Below are 21647 nucleotides of genomic sequence, written 5' to 3' on the forward strand. Positions count from 1 at the left end.
AGATTGGATAGATTAATATTTCAGGTGTGAACACATTTAATCCCATGTTCTCTGAATAGTGTTTGACATTTACAATCTGTATAATAAAGTCCCATGCTCTACATATCCCGTATTTAATCTCTGCATGCCAATCCAAAACAGGAGAAAAGTACTTTGAGAGATTTAGCATTCATTGATTTGACTTTGTTCCGTCAAAGAATTACGATTTTATTCTCCAGTTTCTTTTTCAACCGACCATCACTAAACATTTTTTGATGTAATTTAATTTGTGTTCTTTTTTTCTGACTTATAACTAAATAATTTACACCATAATGATTAAACTTATTCCTAGTTGTCACCATAGTATTGCTAATCAGTAACATTTTCTCAAGCCTTTGCCTGTTTCCAGGGGCTGAAACATGAATTTCAGTGCTTTGCTACCCACCTTTTATTTTAAGCTCAACGTTGCTGAATATAGTTTCTTCCCCGCCCCCACCACCTTACTTCTTCCACTTTTAACTTTATTTTTACCTTGAGCTAATTACTTTTAATTCTTTTATTTCCATTTGTATAGGCTTTGCCATTGGTCTCCTACACATTTTTGTGAAACATGCTTCACTTTTTCTTTGGTCTATTGGAATATCTTTTTGTTAACAAACATTTTCTTATAACTGTTTTATATATTGGAAGTTTGATTTCCAGAGGGATGTGACCAATACACTATAATTTTTAAAAGATAAAACCGGAGATAAGATGACTCTTATCTTCCGATTTACTGAACAACATCTTGTGACATCTGCTAGTTCTTGTAAATATATGGAATGTCTGTAAATATATGGAATGTCTGAATGCTGTTAAGAATATATTGTGCTTTATGATTTGTACGAATAGAAACGTAGCATGTTCATGAAAACCTTGTCAATATGTACTTGATCTCACTCAAAACCAAAATTTAGATTTTTTTTTCCCCCATGCTCTACAGATAGCCATGTCATTTATCTCCACCGAACAATGTATTCTCTTCAGCCCGGTGAAATGGGAGGAATGTTCAATTGATAGCACGATCATATAAATAAATACGACTAACATTTTGTATGCTCTTGTAGGATGGATGGAGTAATGAGAACTATGAATACAGAGAAACTGCTGAAGACTCTGCCTCTAATACAGAATCAGCTGGATGCGCTCTTAGATTTTGATGTACGTACAAGTGTTTTTTATGTGCCCTACCCAAAGGTCTCTACTTAATTATTTCCATCAAACATGCTGCCAGTGTTTGCTTTGTGTGGAAGGTTCCCTCAATTATGACTATACCTCATTTTAGTTACAAAAATGACTTCCACTTTTTTGTTGCTTGATGTTTAATATCTGGTTAAGACTTGGGGCAGTATTTAATGCCCTCCCATGTGGCAGGTTTGTGGCTAGGGTGGTATTTAATCGGGTGCTTCCCAAGTCCACCCTAATTAACTCTGGCTGGACAACATTTCTGCCCCACTGCCACTTGAATCCCTTAAGTGGGAAATCAGTGCTCACTTAAAGGCCTCATCCATGTGGGTAACACATCAAGCGAACTCATGTGGAGTGGCTAGGCCACTAGTATGGCAAGGGGGTGGGCACGGGAGCAATAGGTCAGAAGGTGAGAGCATTGAGGGAGAACTAGGGAATAGGGAAAGTATGACTCTGAGGCAGAGCAGACAGGGTGAAGTTGCTGAACACAGCGGGTCTGGTGGCCTGAAGTGCATATGTTTTAATGCAAGAAGTATTACGGGTAAGGCAGATGAACTTAGAGCTTGGATTAGTACTTGGAACAATGATGTTGTTGCCATTGCAGAGACCTGGTTGAGGGAAGGGCAGGATTGACAGCTAAACGTTCCAGGATTTAGATGTTTCAGGTGGGATAGAGGGGGGTGTAAAAGGGGTGGTGAAGTTGCGCTACTGGTTAGGGAGGATATCACAGCTGTACTACGGGAGGACACCTCGGAGGGCAGTGAGGCTATATGGGTAGAGATCAGGAATAAGAAGGGTGCAGTCACAATGTTGGGGGTTTACTACAGGCCTCCCAACACCCAGCGGGAGATAGTGGAGCAGATAGGTAGACAGATTTTGGAAAAGAGTAAAAACAACAGGGTTGTGGTGATGGGAGACTTCAACTTCCCGAATATTGACTGGGACTCACTTAGTGCTAGGGGCTTGGAAGGGGCAGAGTTTGTAAGGAGCATCCAGGAGGGTTTCTTAAAACAATATGTAGATAGTCCAACTAGGGAAGGGGCTGTACTGGACCTGGTATTGGGGAATGAGCCCGGCCAGGTGGTAGATGTTTTAGTATGGGAGCATTTCGGGAACAGTGACCACAATTCAGTAAGTTTTAAAGTGCTGGTGGACAAGAATAAGAGTGGTCCTAGGGTGAATGTGCTAAATTGGGGGAAGGCTAATTATAACAATATTAGGCGGGAACTGAAGAACCAAGATTGGGGGCGGATGTATGAGGGTAAATCAACATCTGACATGTGGGAGGAATTCAAGTGTCAGTTGAAAGGAATTCAGGACCGGCATGTTCCTGTGAGGAAGAAGGATAAATACGGCAATTTTCGGGAACCTTGGATAACGAGAGATATTGTAGGCCTCGTCAAAAAGAAAAAGGAGGCATTTGTCAGGGCTAAAAGGCTGGGAACAGACGAAGCCTGTGTGGAATATAAGGGAAGTAGGAAGGAACTTAAGCAAGGAGTCAGGAGGGCTAGAAGGGGTCACGAAAAGTCATTGGCAAATAGGGTTAAGGAAAATCCCAAAGCTTTTTACGCGTACATAAAAAGCAAGAGGGTAGCCAGGGAAAGGGTTGGCCCACTGAAGGATAAGCAAGGGAATCTATGTGTGGAGCCAGAGGAAATGGGTGAGGTACTAAATGAATACTTTGCATCAGTAGTCACCAAAGAGAAGGAATTGGTAGATAATGAGCCTGGAGAAGGGTGTGTAGATAGCCTGGGTCACATTGAGATCCAAAAAGACGAGGTGTTGGGCGTCTTGAAAAATATTAAGGTAGATAAGTCCCCAGGGCCTGATGGGATCTACCCCAGAATACTGAAGGAAGCTAGAGAGGAAATTGCTGAGACCTTGACAGAAATCTTTGGATCCTCACTGTCTTCAGGTGATGTCCCGGAGGACTGGAGAATAGCCAATGTTGTTCCTCTGTTTAAGAAGGGTAGCAAGGATAATCCAGGGAACTATGGGTCGGTGAGCCTTCCGTCAGTGGTAGGGAAATTACTGGAGAGAATTCTTCGAGACAGGATCTACTCCCATTTGGAAGCAAATGGACGTATTAGTGAGAGGCAGCATGGTTTTGTGAAGGGGAGGTCGTGTCTCACTAACTTGATAGAGTTTTTCGAGGAGGTCACAAAGATGATTGATGCAGGTAGGGCAGTGGATGTTGTCTATATGGACTTTAGTAAGGCCTTTGACAAGGTCCCTCATGGTAGACTAGTACATAAGGTGAAGTCACACGGGATCAGGGGTGAGCTGGCAAGGTGGATACAGAACTGGCTAGGTCATAGAAGGCAGAGAGTAGCAATGGAAGGATGCTTTTCTAATTGGAGGACTGTGACTAGTGGTGTTCCGCAGGGATCAGTGCTGGGACCTTTGCTGTTTGTAGTATATATAAATGATTTGGAGGAAAATGTAACTGGTCTGATTAGTAAGTTTGCAGACGACACAAAGGTTGCTGGAATTGCGGATAGCGATGAGGACCGTCAGAGGATACAGCAGGATTTAGATTGTTTGGAGACTTGGGCGGAGAGATGGCAGATGGCATTTAATCCGGACAAATGTGAGGTAATGCATTTTGTAAGGTCTAATGCAGGTAGGGAATATACAGTGAATGGTAGAACCCTCGAGTATTGAAAGTCAGAGAGATCTAGGAGTACAGGTCCACAGGTCACTGAAAGGGGCAACACAGGTGGAGAAGGTAGTCAAGAAGGCATACGGCATGCTTGCCTTCATTGGCCAGGGCATTGAGTATAAGAATTGGCAAGTCATGTTGCAGCTGTATAGAACCTTAGTTAGGCCACACTTGGAGTATAGTGTTCAATTCTGGTCGCCACACTACCAGAAGAATGTGGAGGCTTTAGAGAGGGTGCAGAAGAGATTTACCAGAATGTTGCCTGGTATGGAGGGCATTAGCTATGAGGAGTGGTTGAATAAACTCGGTTTGTTCTCACTGGAACGACGGAGGTTGAGGGGCGACCTGATGGAGGTCTACAAAATTATGAGGGGCATAGACACAGTGGATAGTCAGAGGCTTTTCCCCAGGGTAGAGGGAGGGGTCAATTACTAGGGGGCAAGGTTTAGAGTAGATGTACGAGGCGAGTTTTTTACACATAGGGTAATGGGTGCCTGGAACTCGCTACCGGAGGAGGTGGTGGAAGCAGAGACGATCGTGACATTTAAGGGGCATCTTGACAAATACATGAATAGAGGTATACGGAACCAGGAAGTGTAGAAGATTGTAGTTTAGTCGGGCAGCATGGTCGGCATGGGCTTGGAGGGCCGAAGGGCCTGTTCCTGTGCTATACTTTTCTTTGTTCTTTGTTTGTTCTTGTTCTTTGTGGGGGGTGGTGGTTCAAAGACACTCTGGGCCTGACTGAGGAGCGCAACATTGAGTTCAACAATTTTGGACAATAGGGCAGCACGGTAGCACAGTGGTTAGCGCTGGGAATATGGAGCGGTGGACCCTGGTTCGAATCCCGTGTGGAGTTTGCACTTTCTCCCCGTGTCTACATGGGTTTCACCCCCCACAATCCAAAGATGTGCTGGTTAGGTGGATTGGCCACGCTAAATTGCCCCTTAATTGGAAAGAAAACAAAAATGTATTTATTTAAGAAAAACTATTTTGGACTATAAATTCTCCTGCCATCCCCTTTTTGTTTCCTTTGCTTTGCATGTTTCTGGGAGGTTTTCTTGTACCACTATCTGAAAACAAAAATAACTGCTCTAGGTGCGTTTGTTTCTTTTCTTGCCCAACACCATTCTCTTTGGCCCTTTGACATTCAATCTCCCCTGTTTTAAATTTTATTGCAGACTTTGCTTTGCCCTTGCCTCAGCCAGTCCTTGCTCAAAACATATTACATCTCTCAACTTTTCCCAGTTCTCCTGAAAAGCCATCGACCTGAAACGTAAACTCTGTTTTTCTCTCCACAGATGCTGCTGAGTATTTCCAGCATTTTCTGTTTTTATTTCAGATTTCCAGCATCTACAATATTCATGCAACTTGATATATGTATAGTTTTTGAACTTGCTTTGCTCCACCAAGCACTTCCACCGGTGGTAGCATCAGTTACTTGCAGAATAAAGCTTCATGTACTTTACTGTTAGTTCCAATGTACTGGTATGACATTGCTACTTCTCACACAAACCTAAGGTCTCCGAGTGAGGTTAGTGTAATTTAGTTTCACTTTATGCCCAGTTTTGTTGAGCTTATCCACTCCACTTCTTAAGTGACTGTTCCATCTGAACATCCTTGAATTTGGCATTCATATTTTTATTTGTACTACCATTGTTTTAATGGAATCTGTCTCAGAGTGACTATCGGTTTGACTTTCACCTCTGGGTGAAATTCTTCTCAATTAGTTGTGACTCGACTGTAAATCATAACTTTAATAATACTTAACTGTACACATCTTGCTAGTTAAATTCCTGACATGCTTCTAAATTTGAGGAGCAATGACCTAGCTGCACCAGTTAGAGGGCTAGTACTTACAATTATCTTTTCCAGACACATTTAACAGATAACGTTGGGCAAATTTGAGACTTTGATCTACTTTGTAGGTTGAAATCAAGGTTAGGTTTGAGATGAGAACTTTTTAAACACTGCATACCACTTTATTTTGTACATAATGTTTTAATGTTCTTGTTTTTGGATACAGGCAAATCCAAATGAACTAACTAATGGAGTAATAAACGCTGCCTTCATGCTACTGTTCAAAGACTCTATCAGGCTTTTTGCAGCTTACAATGAAGGGATCATCAACTTACTCGGTGAGCAATATATCAAGTGGAGGTTTTGGCTTTGAACAAGGGTTTGAATGAAACATTGTTATTAATGCAGTGTTATGGATCACAACTCAGTACAGTGAATCTGTTTTATAGCAAGGTATTCCAGGCAGACTGGGTTTGTTCAATGTATTCAACATGTGTCTATTGTAACTGGACAAGTCATGCAGACCTTTTCCTCCAAATGGAAAAAGTGGTGACATCACCCTCCCCGTGTTAACCATTCAGTTGGAACTATCTTCTTCAATTTGTTCAACTCCATTGTGCAGAATATGCCTGAGTTTTTGCAACACTTTGAATTAATTCCCCAAGATAAAACCATGAGCTTTTATTGTATGCTTTTCCTCTCCTGGTAGAGACAAACTGGTCTGAATGGAACAGAAAATGTATGTAATCGAAAACTCAATACAAAAAGAGACCATTCAGCTTGTGGTTATGGTTATGAATTGTCTAATGAAGCTAAAAAAAAATCTAACTCCATGATCCAGCTCTTTAGCTTACCTTTCAACATTTTCAAGTGCCTAGCTCCCTCTTAAATGTGACTGGCTATGGCATCATTAGTCAACTAACCATTTTTCCAACCTCCCTGGGAGCATAAATGGGGAAGTTTCTGAAGTGGTGGGAACATGTTCAGTAGAAAGTAGTGTTTAATCTTTTCCTTCCAAAAGCATTTCTGAATTCATTGCATCACTGGGCAGAGAAAGTGCACGCGGGGGGGGGGGGGGGTTTGAAGTGTGTGTGTGTTGGGGGGGGGGGGTGCAGTTCGTGAAGATCGTGAAGAATAGTAGTTTGAAATATTGAAATGGAAGCAATCTAATAGTAAAGAAAAAAATTGAAATAAATTCCAAGTGAACTCTGGTGAAGGCAGCAACTGCAGTTGTGGTGAGGGCGAGTAGAGAGAAGAAGGAGGGTGAATATCGAATGCAGCAGTACTGGAATGGAACTGGATGCACTGATGGGTGTATGGCCAGTGGGACCCCCCTGGTTGACAACCCACCAAAAAGGGAGGAGGAATGACTGAAAGAGAAGTCTGAGACCCAGTGGGCATGAGGATAAGAGAGAAGGGGGTGGAGGGAAAGGGGAGATTGAAGCAATATTAATAAAGTTGAAGAGTTTAGGGAAGGAATGACAGACGGGAGAGAAAGGCATAAGTTATATCTTTCCGTGTTTTCTCTGAGGAGTTGTAAGCTCTGCTGGAACTTGAAGTTTTTCAAACCAAATAACCCTTTGGACTACATTATTCTTACAGTTTTCAGAACGGTACTGAAAACTCTCATGATGGAGAAAATAGGATCTTCCTGGCTAGTAGTTGTGTAGTTACTGAACCTCCCTTAAAAGTTGATGCATGGCAAAAGAAGTCAAACTGAACCTTTTTAAGTTTTTTCCAGCGATGCAAGAAATTGCATGCAGCATGAACAATTAGAACTGCTCAAACACTGAACAAAGGCAAAAAAGAGAAGTGGGGCATTTTTACAACTCATTTACAGGATGTGGGTGTCGCTGCATAGACCAGTGTTTATTGCCCATCCATAGTTGCCATCGAAAACGTGGTGGTGAGCTGCCTTCTTGAACCACTGCTGTCCCTGAGGTGTAGATGCACTCAGTGCTGTTAGGGAGGGAATTCCAGGATTTTGACCCAGCGACAGTGAAGGAACGACAATATATTTCCAAGTCAGCACGATGAGCGATTTGAGGGCATCATCCAGGTGGTATTCCCAGGTATCTGTTGCTCTTGCCCTTCTAGATCGTAGTGGTCATGCGTTTGGAAAGTGCTGCCTAAGGAATCTTGGTGAGACCCTGTGCATCTTGTAGATGGTACACACTGCTGCTCGTGGTGGAGGGATTGAATGTATGTAGAAAGGATAGCAATAAAGCGGACTCTTTGTCCTGGATGGCGTCAAGCCTCTTGAGTGTTGTTGGAGCTGCACTTATCCAGGCAAGTGGTGAGTATTCTATTCCACTCCTAACTTGTGCCTTGTAGAAGGTGGTCAGGCTTTAGAGAGTCGAGAGGTGAGTTGATTGTCTTTGACCTGCTCTGGCAGCCACAGTATTTATAGGTTTAGTCCATTTCAGTTTCTGGTCAATGGTAACCCCCAGGATGTTGATTGTGGGAGATTCAGTGATGGTCATGTCATCGAGATGGTTAGAACCTCTCTTGTAGGAGATGGTCATTGCCTGGCACTTGTGTGGCGTGAACGCCCCTGTTTCTGACCTTGTGTTGGAAGGAAGGTCATTGATGAAGCAGCTGAAGATGTTTGGACCTTGGACACTACCTTGAGGAGCTCCTGCAGTGATGTCCTGGAGTTGAGGTGATTGACCTCCAACCACCACAACCATCTTCCTTTGTGCCAGGTGTGATTTCAATCAATGGAGGGTCCCCCCGATTCCGATTGACTGCAGTTTTGCTAGGGCTCCTTGATGCCATACTTGGTCAAATGCTGCCTTGATGTCAAGGGCAGTTACTCTCTCCTAACCTCTGGGGCTCAGTTCTTTCCTCCTCCTTCTCTTCCCCCCCCCCCCCCCCCCCCCCCCCCCCCCCCCAATGTTTGAACCAAGACTATAACCTGCCGGAACCCAAAGTGAGTGCCCGTGAACCAGTTATGCCCATAAGTTATAGGAGTAGAAATAGGCCATTTGGCCCATTGAGACTGCTCCGCCAGTCATTCATGGCTGATGTTTTTTTCCAAATTCTGCTGCTTTCTCCCCATAATCCCTGATCACTTGTTAATCAAGACCTGTCTATCTCTGTCTTAAAGACACTCAGTGACTTGGCCTTCACAGCCTTCTGTTGCAATGGGTTCCACAGGTTATCCACCCTCTGGCTGAAGAAATTCCTCCTCATCTCTGTTTTAAAGGATCCTCACTTCAGTCTGAGACTGTGCCCTTGGGTTCTAGTTTCTCCTACTAGTGGAAACATCCTCCATGTTCACTCTATCTAGGCCTCTCAGTAGTCTGTAAGTTTCAGTGATATCCCCCTCACCTTTTACGCTCCATCGAGTACAGACCAAGTGTCCTCAACTGCTCCTCATATGACAAGTCCTTCATTCCAGGGATCTTTCTTGTGAACCTTCTCTGGACCCACTCCAAGGCCAACACATCCTTCCTTGTATACAGGCCCAAAACTACTTTCAGCATTCCAAATGAGATCTGACCAGAGCCTTGTACAGCCTCAACAGTACCCATCCCTGCTCTTGTAGTCTAGCCCTCTCGGCATGAATGCTAACATTGCATTTGCCTTCCTCACTGCCAACTGAACCTGCATGTTATTGCTGGGTAGGTGCACTGTTGATGACCCCTTCCATCACCTTGCCTGATGATTGAGGGTCGAGTGCTGGAGTGGTAATTGGCTGGGTTGGATTTGTCCTGTTTCTTGTATACAGGACAGACCTGGGCAATTTTGCACATAGCAAGGTAGATGCCAGTGTTGTAGCTGTACTGGAACTTCATTTAGAGTATTTGTATTTCAAAGGGAAAGAGACAGAAAATGGGATCGTACTTTTCTTCATAATACAACTTACCAGAAGATGTTGACATTGGAATTTTCAAGAGAGCATGCACTCTGTACCAAATTTGATATACATTAAGAAAGTATGATGTATCCATTTTCTGGCACAACAATATTAAGCTCTCCTCCCCCTCACCTCCGCCCCTCCGACAGCCATGGTCAACTCTTCTTAATAGAAGCTGGAGATTTTTACAACTGTCTAAACCTGGAAAAATGTTACCAGTTAAATACTGATACTTGCTGGTGAGCATTTTAAAGATCACAACTCCTTGGGTTCACTCTGTTCTTGGCCTGATGGAAATGGAGCTGATTTTGGGTACAAGATGTTACTTGGATGATTATGGGCAGGACAACTGTTGCTCTTTTTAGCCTTAGTTTATTAGCTCTGATTACGTCACCTTTGCTCACGAGTCGCCAGGTATCTTTCTGATACCGCCACGTGGTTCAAGTTCAAGTTATGATTAATAAGTCAGCACACCGCTTAGTAAGATTGAAATCAACGGTCATTTATTATATACAAGTAATGTTTATACAATAATCCTACTATCTATATAATAAACCTATCACTACTGGCCAATACTTAACTTTAGGAAGAGCCCACCAGGTCAGGGAAACGAATGGCTTATCCAATCGGATTTGGCCCGCGGGATTCAATAGGCTGATACAGGTCGATGGCTAGGAGTCTTTATCGGATAGCGATCGCTGGATTCAAACTTACAGTTGCCGGTTGATGTTCTTGCGAAGGTCTCGAGCAGGCGAAGAAGAGAGAGAGAAAGCGAGATCTGAACTTGGCCCCTCACTTTATAGGGCCCAGGGGCTTCCTGCCTCTCGGGGCGGCCCTTGACACTGAGTCCCAAGTGATTGGACTTGTTCCCAATCACTGGGTTCAATACGTCCAATTGCGAGGCGATTCCCCGATCGGGGGGTGGTCGTTCACCTGCCTTTGTTTCGGCCACTGCAGGCGCCGACAGGTCTGGCCCGGTTTTCAATTGCTAATATGTTGCAATTGTTCCCGGGGATAGCCGATTAAACTGCAGATGTCTGGGTTGATGGGCTGCTAATAGTCCTGAGTATAACTGCAGATGTCTGGGTTGATGGGCTGTTAATAGTCCTGAGTATCGATCTGGGCCGACTTCCCCAGAGCCGAATATGATATTCTGCCTGCAGCTGTCCGTTTGTGTCTTGTTACCTGCTTTTCCCATCAGCCTTTCCGGTTAGGCATTTTAAATCGGATTTTGGCCAAATTAATCGGGGAGCAGCCATGTTACGTGGCTACATTCCCGCCTTGTGATCCTAACGCGAAGCGTGAAGGATCACATAAATTTTGTCCTTTTCGTTCCCTGACCGGCGGGGGGGCACCTCCTACATGGCCACTACTCTGACCCTAGCTATGCACAAAAATTTACCTAAACAATTCTTGAGGGCGCTATGTCAGGCAGAGGCATGTGTCTAAAAATGAAAGTGGGAACCTCTAATTTTACTTCAATACTCTATAAACATTGCATTATCCTATCTTCCTAAAACATACAACAACAATCACAACATTTAATATACTCTTTCCTGGCTTGGCAGTCAAGCTCAGGATCATACATTTTTTTTAATGAAACGTTTTGTACATCTCTTTATTTACAGTAATAACGCAAGTGAATACTCTTTATTCGTTATAGGTCGCTGGGGTCTGGTCATAGCCGAATATCGGGGATCGGATCCGATATACCGGGGTTCGAGCGCGGTACGCTCTCCTTTTCCACTTGCGGAGGCGCATGGTCTGTACTGCACAGCAGAGTATGGCCAATGCTAACAGTGCCTCAATGACGTACGATAAGGTGTACCAGGTTATGAACTTGGCACACCAGGATAATGCAGCATGGCTGGTGACTGGGACCTCGGTACTGCGGGGCAGTGAAACATTAACGGCAGGGGGGCTTGGAGTAATGGGGTCCGCGTTGCTGCGCAACCTAATGTTCAGAAAAAGAGTGTTGAGCACGATGAAAGGAGTCCTCATGGCTGTCCTCTTTCTTTTCTTTCTCTGTGTTCTGTTTTTCTCCGGTCCTGGAGCTTCTGAAGTTCTGTAAAACAAGCATAGTATCTGTAACTACCTTGGTTTAATATCCGGTGTGTTAGTGTGTCTGTCCTTCTTGGGGCCAATTAAACCCTTATAATTGGTCACAATATGTGACTTCTCCCCCATTTTTTTTTTTCAAAACAAATGTTAGGACACGGCACACTTCCCAATGGTGGACCAGTTTAGCATCCAAATGTTCTAGGATGTAAATAGCATTTGACGGCAACCCAAAGGTTGCCTAAATAAATAAAACTGTTTTTGAAAGGAAAAGGTCGAATGAGGCCGCGACGGGTAAGATTTGGATGGAGTCCCCGGGTAGGACGGCTACCAATACCGTATGTCCCCTACCCGAGCGTTTTTGACCAACAGGGGGGTCCCCAAGCAGGGCGGGTCTCACGCTGTTTCTCCACTGCCTGAGCAACCGACAAGAACGGACAAAAATGTAGTCATTATGGTGGGGTTGCTGTTCTGAATCTTCCGTCAAATCAAATCAGAAGAGCAGTTACGATCGGGCGTCTGATACCTGAACAAGTATCAGCTGAAAAGTTAGTTCCGCTGAACAAGCGTCTGGTGGCGGTGGGTGTCTGAGGCAAGTCCTCAGAGGTTTCGGCAGAATGGGCGTGTGGCCGCGGTGGGTGTCAGTGGGAAAAGGTTAAAAAGTTCAGGTGAATGGGTGTGTGGCGGTGAGAACATTCTCCTGTTGGACGAACAACATTAAACAAACATACGAACAGCGGAAACATTCTGCAGGTTCCATCAGGAAGGACAACATTTTCACCAAGTGTCTCCTTTAAATCATCATGTGGACACCTCAGTTCTCTGTTGCGAACAGGGTCGCAAAGGGGTTGGCGGCTTGGGAGTCAGACCCGAGGTCGTCACCTTCTCCCGGGTGCCAAACTCTGGAGTGAATTAGGGCGGAAAGGGCTGCGTGGTGTGAGTTGGGGTCATCCTCGTCGTTGCGGACGAGTCTGCAGGCGTTGTCGCGGTGCCAATGAGTAGGGTCGAGTTGGGTGGGGACAAAGTCGGGGTCGTCCGTGTGTTTCGGGGTTCGGTGGTTGGTGGTGTGGTTTATTTAAGTAAGTGATGAGGAAGAGGTCACTGGAGTCGAAGTCGGAGTTGCTGGGTGTGGGACCAGGATAGTAGGGAAGCGTGCGGTGGCTGTCGTCAGAGTCACAGTTGCTGTCTGTGCTGCTGCAGTCTGTGGGCGTTCCGGGGCGGAGCGTAAAGTCCGTGGGTGGAGTCGGGGGCGCGTCCGTGTCTGGGCTGGACGTGGAAGGGGTGAGTGTGGTTACGTTGGCTGTGGGCGGGGTTTGGTCTGCTGCGTCAAGCATGACGTGGTGGGAGTGGTTTGACTGCTCCATACACCTTTAGCTGGTTTATGTGAAACCATGCAGTCTTACCATTTCGGTATTTGATTTTATATACCGATGGGCTTATTTTATCCGTAATGGAGTATGGACCCGAGTATTTCTGAGACAGAAATGTGCTGGGGTTATACACGGACAACATCACTTGTTGTCCTATATTGTACTCCGTTGCATGTACTACCTTGGCAAAACAGGCCTTGCTCTGTTTTCTTTTAGTGCCCAGTTTAACAGCGGCTGCTAACTGAGCCGTATTTACATTTATAAGTAATCGTTCAACGGCTTTCTCGTGGGTGAGGGCCGTAACTTCAGGGCTGGTCAGGTCTAAACCCAACAAGTACTCTGTCCCTTTCATGGGCGTCCGGTCATGAGGGTGTGTGGGGTGAAACCTGTGGAGGTGGAAACAGTGTTACGCAAAAACATCAGTGCAAAGGGGAGGACCGAATCCCAAGTGGTGTTGTTCTGCTGGACCAATTTTCTAAGGGTGGTTTTTAGGGTCCGATTCATGCGCTCCACTATACCACTCGACTGAGGGTGGTACGCAATGTGAAATTTTTTGGTTATGCCAAATATCGTGAGGACGTTCTGCATGACCCGTCCCGTAAAGTGAGAACCTTGGTCCGACTCAATACTGCGGGGTGTCCCCATCTTGTAAAAATGTGGTGGGTTAGGATTTTGGCTGTGGTTTTCGCGGTGTTGGTGCGGGCTGGAAATGCTTCCACCCACTTTGTAAAAGTGTCTATGACCACCAGAACCTATTTATAGCCATTCCTGCAAGGGGGCAATGGACCTATAAAATCGATCTGGAGGTTAGTCCAGGGGCCGTTAACGGGTCGGGTGTGGCTGAGATGTGCCTTTTTGGCATATCTATCTGGGTTGTTCTGAGCGCAGATGAGGCAATTCTCGATGTAATGGGATACATCCTCTTTGAGATTAGCCCACCAACAAAGCTGTTTGAGGTGGGCTGCGGTGGGTTCGATTCCCTGGTGTCCATGACCATCATGGAATAAACAGATCATTTGATTCCTATCCTGCTCAGGAACTACATAAAGGGTGTCCTTTAGCACCACATCAACATGGGTGGTTATTGTATTTCTGTACCTCTCGTATGAGGCTGGAAACTTCCCTTTCACGATTTCAGTGAGAGCGCTATCCTGCTTCTGGGCCTCTACTAGATCTTCGATCCTAGTCTGCGCGACCTGAACTGCACTCACTGGCGCACTCACTGGGGCGCTCTCGGGGGGGGGGGGCTTCCAAAAGTACCCATGCCTGGATCCTGCCTTAGCCAGCGCGTCGGCTTTTACATTTCCAGGGGGGGAGGAACGATGGTGGCTGCGGACTTTTATAATGCCAAAAGTCCTGTCCTTGGCTTTTTCCAGAATATGGCGGAGTAATGGGGCTGAGGGGAGGGGTTTCCCATCCATGGAAACAAATCCTCTTGTTTCCCAGAGGGGCCGAAATTCAGTGAGACTGTTGCAGACGTATAGACTGTCTGAATATATGTCTGCTGGGCTGGGGAAGGAATCTGGGTGCTCTACAATGTAAGCGATGGCCGCAAACTCTGCTGCCTGCGCGCCTAAGTGCCCGGGTAATTTTAATGCGATTTCCTCGAGGGCGCGTCCTCCACATAAATCCCACAACCTGTTATGCGTTGCCCATCCAGGATCGTGGAAGATCCATCCTGATGGGGTCACACGTGTCCGGGTGAGGGGGGTTCTGAGATGGAGTGGCTAGTTTTCTGGGGGGTGTTTTAGCTATAAAGGGGCCTGTATTATGGTGGGGCGAGATGATTTCACACTCATGGGGGGTTCCGGGGTACTGTAGATTGTCCGCTAAGTATGTGTGAGTCTTTGTCCGTTTTACTGTGATGTCCTGTCCTTGTAAGAGAAGGGTCCACCTAGCAGCGCGGATTTGGCTGACGGTACCGTCTTTAAGTCGTCCGTCTAGTAAAAGTTGGGTGGGGGTGTGCTCGGTCAAAATGGTGATGGGGTTCAGTCCGGTAATGTATGAGAAGTACTGGACTGCCCAGAAAACTGCGAGCAGGTGCCTCTCACAGGCTGAGAATCCCTGCTCCACAGCATCTAAAATCCGGGAGGCATAAGCCACGGGTCTTAGCTGGTCGTGCCGTTCCTGCAGGAGCACGGCTGAAAGGGTGCGGTCTGTGGTCGCTACCTCTATGGCGTAAGGGGAAAGCGGGTCGGGAACTTGTAGCGCGGGGGCGGCTATGAGTGCCTGTTTTAATGATTTCACAGCATCCGTATGCTGCGGAAGCCATTCCCAGGGGGCTCCTTTCTTTAGGAGGTCTGAGAGGGGCGCTGCCTTGCTGGCGAAACTATCAATGTGGTTTCGGCAGTAGCCAACCAGTCCTAAAAACAACCGGAGGGCTGAAATGTGTTGGGGAAGGGGCAATTTAGCGATCGAGTCAATTCTTTTGTGCTCGATCTCGCGTTTGCCGTGTGTGATAATTGTACCCAAATATACCACTTTTTCTTCCAATATCTGGGCCTTTTTGGGGTTTACTTTACAGCCAATGGAGTGTAGTAATTCCAGGAGTTCGGACAGAAGCTCAATGTGCTCTTCCTTTGTGTCTGTCTGCAGTAGTAGGTCGTCTACATACTGTACCAGACATTCGGGGTGAGAAAATTTTGCTAGCCCATTTGCCAGCTGTCGGTGGAAAATGGAGGGGGAGTTGTGGAAGCCTTGTGGCAGGCATGTCCACGTGTACTGCTGCGCTCTGAAAGTGAAGGCAAATTTATACTGGCACGCCTTTGCCAATGGAATGGACCAGAACCCATTACTGACATCCGTGAAATATCGGGCATGGAGTCCCTGTTTGAGCATGGTCTCGGGACTTGTTGCAACGGTGGGGGCTGCTGCGGGGGTGACTTTATTGAGTTCCTGATAATCAATGGTCAAGCGCCATGATCCGTCGGGTTTCCTTACTGGCCAAATCGGGGCATTATTTGTTGAGGCTACCGATCTTAGGACGCCCTGCTCTAATAAGCTTTCTATGACCTTTAGGATTTCTCCCTCTGCTTCTAGTGGAAATCCGTACTGTTTCTGGGGTCTTGGGTCCGGTCCGGTTATCTGTACGGAACCGGTCGTCCGTCCACAGTCGTGTTTTGTGGGTTGCAAATGCTGCCCTGTTCTTTTGCAGGACTGCCCTAACCTGTCGGTCCGTGCTGAGTGTGGTGGGGTTGAACCAAAACTCGCCTACTGCGCTAATTTTGTTCATATAATCCCCTATATTGAGTGTTGCGGGGGCTCTAGCGGATTTCGCCATCTTCCAGACACACTGGTTGACTGGATCGAAAGAGAGGTGGTGAGAGTTCGTAAAAGTCGATCCCTAAAATGTGCTCTGCTGTTGGGGGATGGTCGACTAACACTACGGGGTGTTTTGTATTAATAGTTCCGATCTGGATGGGTACAGGGGTTGTGATATGTCCCTGCTGTGAGTGGCCTGTGAAGCTGCTGAGGGTGATAGTGGCTGTGGTGGGCCACGTGTCCTTACCAAGGGTGGAGGAATTTAAGGTTGTGCGGGACCCTCCTGTGTCCCAGAGAAGCTCGATCGGCTGTCCCCTAACCTTTGCTGCGATGACGGGTCGTCCTGACCTATCCCAAAGGGTATTGCAGACCCAGCTGGGGGAGCCTGTACACCGTCAGTCCGTTCCGGTCAAGTCTGTCTGATCGGACAGGGCACTAACGCTTTGTATGGGCTCTGCCTTTTTCTTATTGAGAGTGCCTGTCTGTTGGGCTCTCTGTGGTTTTTTAGGGGCCTTGCATTCTTTGGCAAAATGTCCCAACTGTCTGCAATTGTAGCATTCTTGCGGTTTTGCTGGGGGGGGGCTGCTCTTTCCCTCGTTTACCCAGGCGGGGTTGTGGAGAGTGGTTCTTACTGCCTGCACGTCTGCGGCGGCTTGGTTTTCCTCGGGGGTTCTAGCTGCGGATTTACCGTGAGCCGCTTGTTCCCAAACGCGGGACAATCTTTTGACCACCCACTTCTCATTATGAGCCTCCTCCGAGGGGTCATAATTACTACAGGCATTCTGTCCTGCTTCCGTGGCATGGGAGATAAGGGTGCGGGTCCATTTGGCCATATTGTCTGCGGACAAATGGGCACGGTCTACGTTGCCGAAAACGGCTTCAAAGTGAATCCACAAGCGTCCTGCGAACGCGGTGGGGTGTTCAGACTTTTTCCGACTGCATTTATTTAGACCGTCTACGGTTGTACCCGATCGCATCCAGGATCGCGGTATGCATTTCTGCAAGGGTGCCTCCTCCTACATTCTGTGGGTCGGGAAGGGCTGCTGCGACCGATGGGTCTAAGCTGAGGACCGTGAGCTTTACCTGCTCTTTCTCATCCAGGCCGTACATGGTTGCCTGGTGTTTGACGGTGGCAAAGAAATGGTGTGGGTCTGAAGCGGGGAGGAACGGTGTGATTTTAGCACACGCGTCCCGTAATTGGGTCACTGTGAGGGGGGTGGAATATAAGACTTCCGCCTCGTCTGCTGTAGCGGTGCGGGTTACAGGGTTCATGGGAGCCTGTATTATCTGCTGTGTGGGGGATGGGGGTGCTCTCCTCATTTGGGGTTTTCCCTGCGCATATGCTCCCTGAACATAACATATCTCTGCGCTGTCTCTTGCAGTTCTTCCCAATCAGGGCCGTCTTCCTGGTCTAAACCTTCCCCAAAGGTGTCATGGAATCCCTTTTGGACAGAAAGCATAGCTTGCAGGTCTGCAGTTTGCTTTCTGCACTTTGCATGGTCCAAGGTACTCTGCCTTTGTTCCATGGTTGCAGCGTGGAGCGCTCGCAAGGCTGCCTTGAGATCACTACACTGCTTCTGTAGTGTCTCCACCTGCTTCTCCGTCTCTTTCTTATGGATGGCACGCTACGTGTCCTGATAAGCCTTCTCATACTGGGATTGATAACTGCTTAAATGCGCCAGACAAGACTGGTGACCCCGTTGGGCGTCAGCCACCTCTTTGTCCTTGGCTTCTAACTGCCTTTTCAATTCCAGGTTTTCCTTTTCCATTTCGCATACATCGATTTTACTCATACGATGTATGCCCTCTATTTCTTTTCGGAGCGTCCTGACGACCTCCTCCGTGCCTCGCAGTTGTGCCATGCAGGACACGATTGCCATCGGCTTGCGCGCTTTTGCTAAGCTCTTTTTATGGATCTCACTCAGGTTCTCCGACCAAGTATGCCCTATACTTCCAGGACCTGAGTCGTCGTTATTACAGAAACCGCTCCACACGGGCCATCCTTTGCCCTGCAGAAATTTGCAAATTTCCACTTCCCAAATGGGACACTGTCCCACTCTAACGCTGCTGATCGATGCGACCGCAAATTCTTCGGGGTTCATGAGGCGCTGCATTGCCTGCATGGCTATCTCTCTTATCTGCTCGTTACGTTCAATTTTGGAACAGGGGGCTAAGGTGGTGTCGTAGATGCGGGTACGGCTTGCGCTAATTTCTGAAAATACAGACTTCCGACAGTTTTGACGCAACAAAATCCATCAGTTTTACCTTATAACCCTGTTAGTTACGCATGCATACACACACTTCCGAATTGTGAATTATTAACCAGAACCGCTTGAACACTTGTGGGTTTTTTTTGTTTTTGTTTCCGATTGGATTCTAATTCAAATTGTTGGGGTTCTCCCGGAGTGGTTTTCCACTTCTATGTCGGGTCCCGGCGGAGTCGCCAATTATGTTGCTCTTTTTAGCCTTAGTTTATTAGCTCTGATTATGTCACCTTTGCTCACGAGTCGCCAGGTATCTTTCTGATACTGCCACGTGGTTCAAGTTCAAGTTATGATTAATAAGTCAGCACACCGCTTAGTAAGATTGAAATCAACGGTCATTTATTATATACAACAAGTAATATTTATACAATAATCCTACTATCTATATAATAAACCTATCACTACTGGCCAATACTTAACTTTAGGAAGAGCCCACCAGGTCAGGGAAACGAATGGCTTATCCAATCGGATTTGGCCCGCGGGATTCAATAGGCTGATACAGGTCGATGGCTAGGAGTCTTTATCGGATAGCGATCGCTGGATTCAAACTTACAGTTGCCGGTTGATGTTCTTGCGAAGGTCTCGAGCAGGCGAAGGAGAGAGAGAGAGCGAGATCTGAACTTGGCCCCTCACTTTATAGGGCCCAGGGGCTTCCCGCCTCTCGGGGCGGCCCTTGACCCTGAGTCCCAAGTGATTGGACTTGTTCCCAATCACTGGGTTCGATACGTCCAATTGCGAGGCGATTCCCCGATCGGGGGGTGGTCGTTCACCTGCCTTTGTTTCGGCCACTGCAGGCGCCGACAGGTCTGGCCCGGTATTCAATTGCTAATATGTTGCAATTGTTCCCGGGGATAGCCGATTAAACTGCAGATGTCTGGGTTGATGGGCTGTAATAGTCCTGAGTATAACTGCAGATGTCTGGGTTGATGGGCTGTTAATAGTCCTGAGTATCGATCTGGGCTGACTTCCCCAGAGCCGAATATGATATTCTGCCTGCAGCTGTCCGTTTGTGTCTTGTTACATGCTTTCCCCATCAGCCTTTCCGGTTAGCCATTTTAAATCGGGTTTTGGCCAAATTAATCGGGAAGCAGCCATTTTACGTGGCTACACAACCAATAAAGGTGGAACTACCTTTCTTTGTCAAACTTTGACAGCCCATTTCAAATCCACAGAAGACCAGGGCAAAAAATGCATGGGAACATCACCCTCTGCGAGTTCCCCTTTAAGCACCATCCTAACTTGGAACTATATTGTCATTCTTTCACTGGGTCACTCCCTCACTAACAGCACTGTGGGTGTACCTACACCACATGGACTGCAGCGGTTCAAGGAGGTGACTCACCACAGCCTTCTCGAGGGCAATTAAGGATGGGCAATAAGTGTTGGCCTAGCCAGCGATACCCACACCCCATGAAATAATTTTTTTAAAAACAGCTGGGCCCATCTTTCCTAATTGCAGGTGGAGCAGTTTAAATACTCTTAGATGTTGTTTTCCCTTTTAAGTTGTCATTTATAATTTCTTAAACTTCAAGTTCCATTCAACCTTTGCTTCAGCTTTTGACGCCTTCTTTCTAATAAGAACCTTGCGCACTATGTCAATTTATACTTTTTTTTAAAGATACTTGATCCCTGTCAGAGAGGATTATTTAAAGAAGTAACATTCTAAATAACTTTATAGCAGTTAATGACACTTGTCTATATATTTTTGAAGTGGTATAGCCTCCAGCCATACCAATTTATTTTTGCTATCAGATGTCCAGAGTTTCTTAAGCAATAATCAAAGCATTGAATATGGCAATCCTTGGGTAATGGTGACAGGGTAATCCTATAGAAAATGTATGCCAAGTGGAGATGATCCTTCCGGATTTTTGCTTTGGCTTTTAGTTTACAGGGATTTGGCCAAACGTCAAACCACTGAAAGTAAATGGAATTTTGAGTTGTCACCAAGCAGTTGTGTCTTGCACATCAGGGAGGAAAAATATACTACTAGCTGTTGCACAAATGTATAATGTGCTGTTAATTTTATTTTGAGTAATCAGTTTATACAAAATGCTTTATTTAACTATTTTTGAAAAAGAACAGCCATATTATTTTGGCTCTAACCAGGTTCAATTAAAGGTGTGTATCAATTGTTTCAGTTGGCACCAGGTAAAGGGAGAGTATGATTTACCTTTAATATTTTTGGGACGAACTGAAGTCCAAGCTTTTGACTATCCCTAAAATATCTGCAGAAAATTGGGGAGAAGTGGGACATGTGTGTTGTGTATATGTAAAAGCTATCAGCAAAAGTAGAGAAATTATCTCTAGTTTTAACCTGAAAAAATTATAAAATTTGTATTTTTGGAATATTGGTAGAAAAAAAAGACAAATGCTCAAAAGCTTTTTCTGACCATTTTGACAGAAACATTGCAGATAATTAGGTACATTTTATTTCCTGTTTTCATGCATTGCAATGGTTCTGACTGCAGCTGCTTTAAAAACAAATACAGTGGCAGGTATGAAACAAATGTATTTTCATGAATTTGAATGAGGACATTTTAAAAGCCATTTTATGATTATTCTGATTTTCAAAATTTATACTACAGCTCTTGTGTTGATTATCTTTCCAGAGAAATACTTCGATATGAAAAAAAACCAGTGCAAGGAAGCCCTGGACATCTATAAAAAGTTTTTGGCTCGAATGACCAAGCTGTCCGAATTCCTCAAAACTGCAGAGGTGAATATGTATTTCTTGCCTGTAGTCTATTTCTCCCATCCCCACCTCTTTCCTCCTTTTCCTGTATATGAAGCATTTCTGTAAGCATGCAACTCACTTTTCGTTTTTATTTACTTGCCACTGCATGAAGTAATGTGAACTTTTTCTTTGTTGACACAGCAAGTTGGAATTGATCAGGGTGACATTCCAGATCTTACTCAGGTCAGTGTACATATCATCTAGCTTTATCCATTTCCCAACTTCTGGGTTTTTAAGTTTTTTTTTCTACAGAGAGCATGAGTCTCTGTGTGTACATGGTTTACACATGTATATTTTATGTGAACTCAGTTTTGTGCCTGTATACATTATACTGTATGAAGTACTGCGTGTCGCCCTGTGACTTGAACGGAATCTGATCAATATATTCTAACACAACTTTTTAATTTTCATTACCTATATTTCAGATTTAGCT

At 45.7% G+C, this 21647-nt stretch overlaps 1 protein-coding gene across 11 annotated transcripts in view; it reads left to right on the plus strand.

The window, feature by feature from the left end:
• The window catches only part of LOC140421126 (phosphatidylinositol-binding clathrin assembly protein-like), a 249774-nt gene that overhangs the window by 127454 nt on the left and 100673 nt on the right, over positions 1–21647 (plus strand). For 8 of the 11 annotated variants that reach the window (XM_072505543.1, XM_072505547.1, XM_072505539.1 and 5 more), the window contains exons 5-9: positions 1086–1179; positions 5892–6003; positions 20949–20975; positions 21090–21196; positions 21356–21397. In XM_072505543.1, coding sequence (XP_072361644.1) covers positions 1086–1179; positions 5892–6003; positions 20949–20975; positions 21090–21196; positions 21356–21397 — 382 coding nt within the window. The remainder of the gene's footprint in view (positions 1–1085; positions 1180–5891; positions 6004–20948; positions 20976–21089; positions 21197–21355; positions 21398–21647) is intronic. The other 3 variants (XM_072505542.1, XM_072505540.1, XM_072505537.1) reach the window with 1 other exon arrangement.

Source organism: Scyliorhinus torazame, chromosome 5 (genome assembly GCF_047496885.1).
Source record: "Scyliorhinus torazame isolate Kashiwa2021f chromosome 5, sScyTor2.1, whole genome shotgun sequence".
In the NCBI taxonomy this organism is placed as follows: Eukaryota; Metazoa; Chordata; class Chondrichthyes; order Carcharhiniformes; family Scyliorhinidae; genus Scyliorhinus; species Scyliorhinus torazame.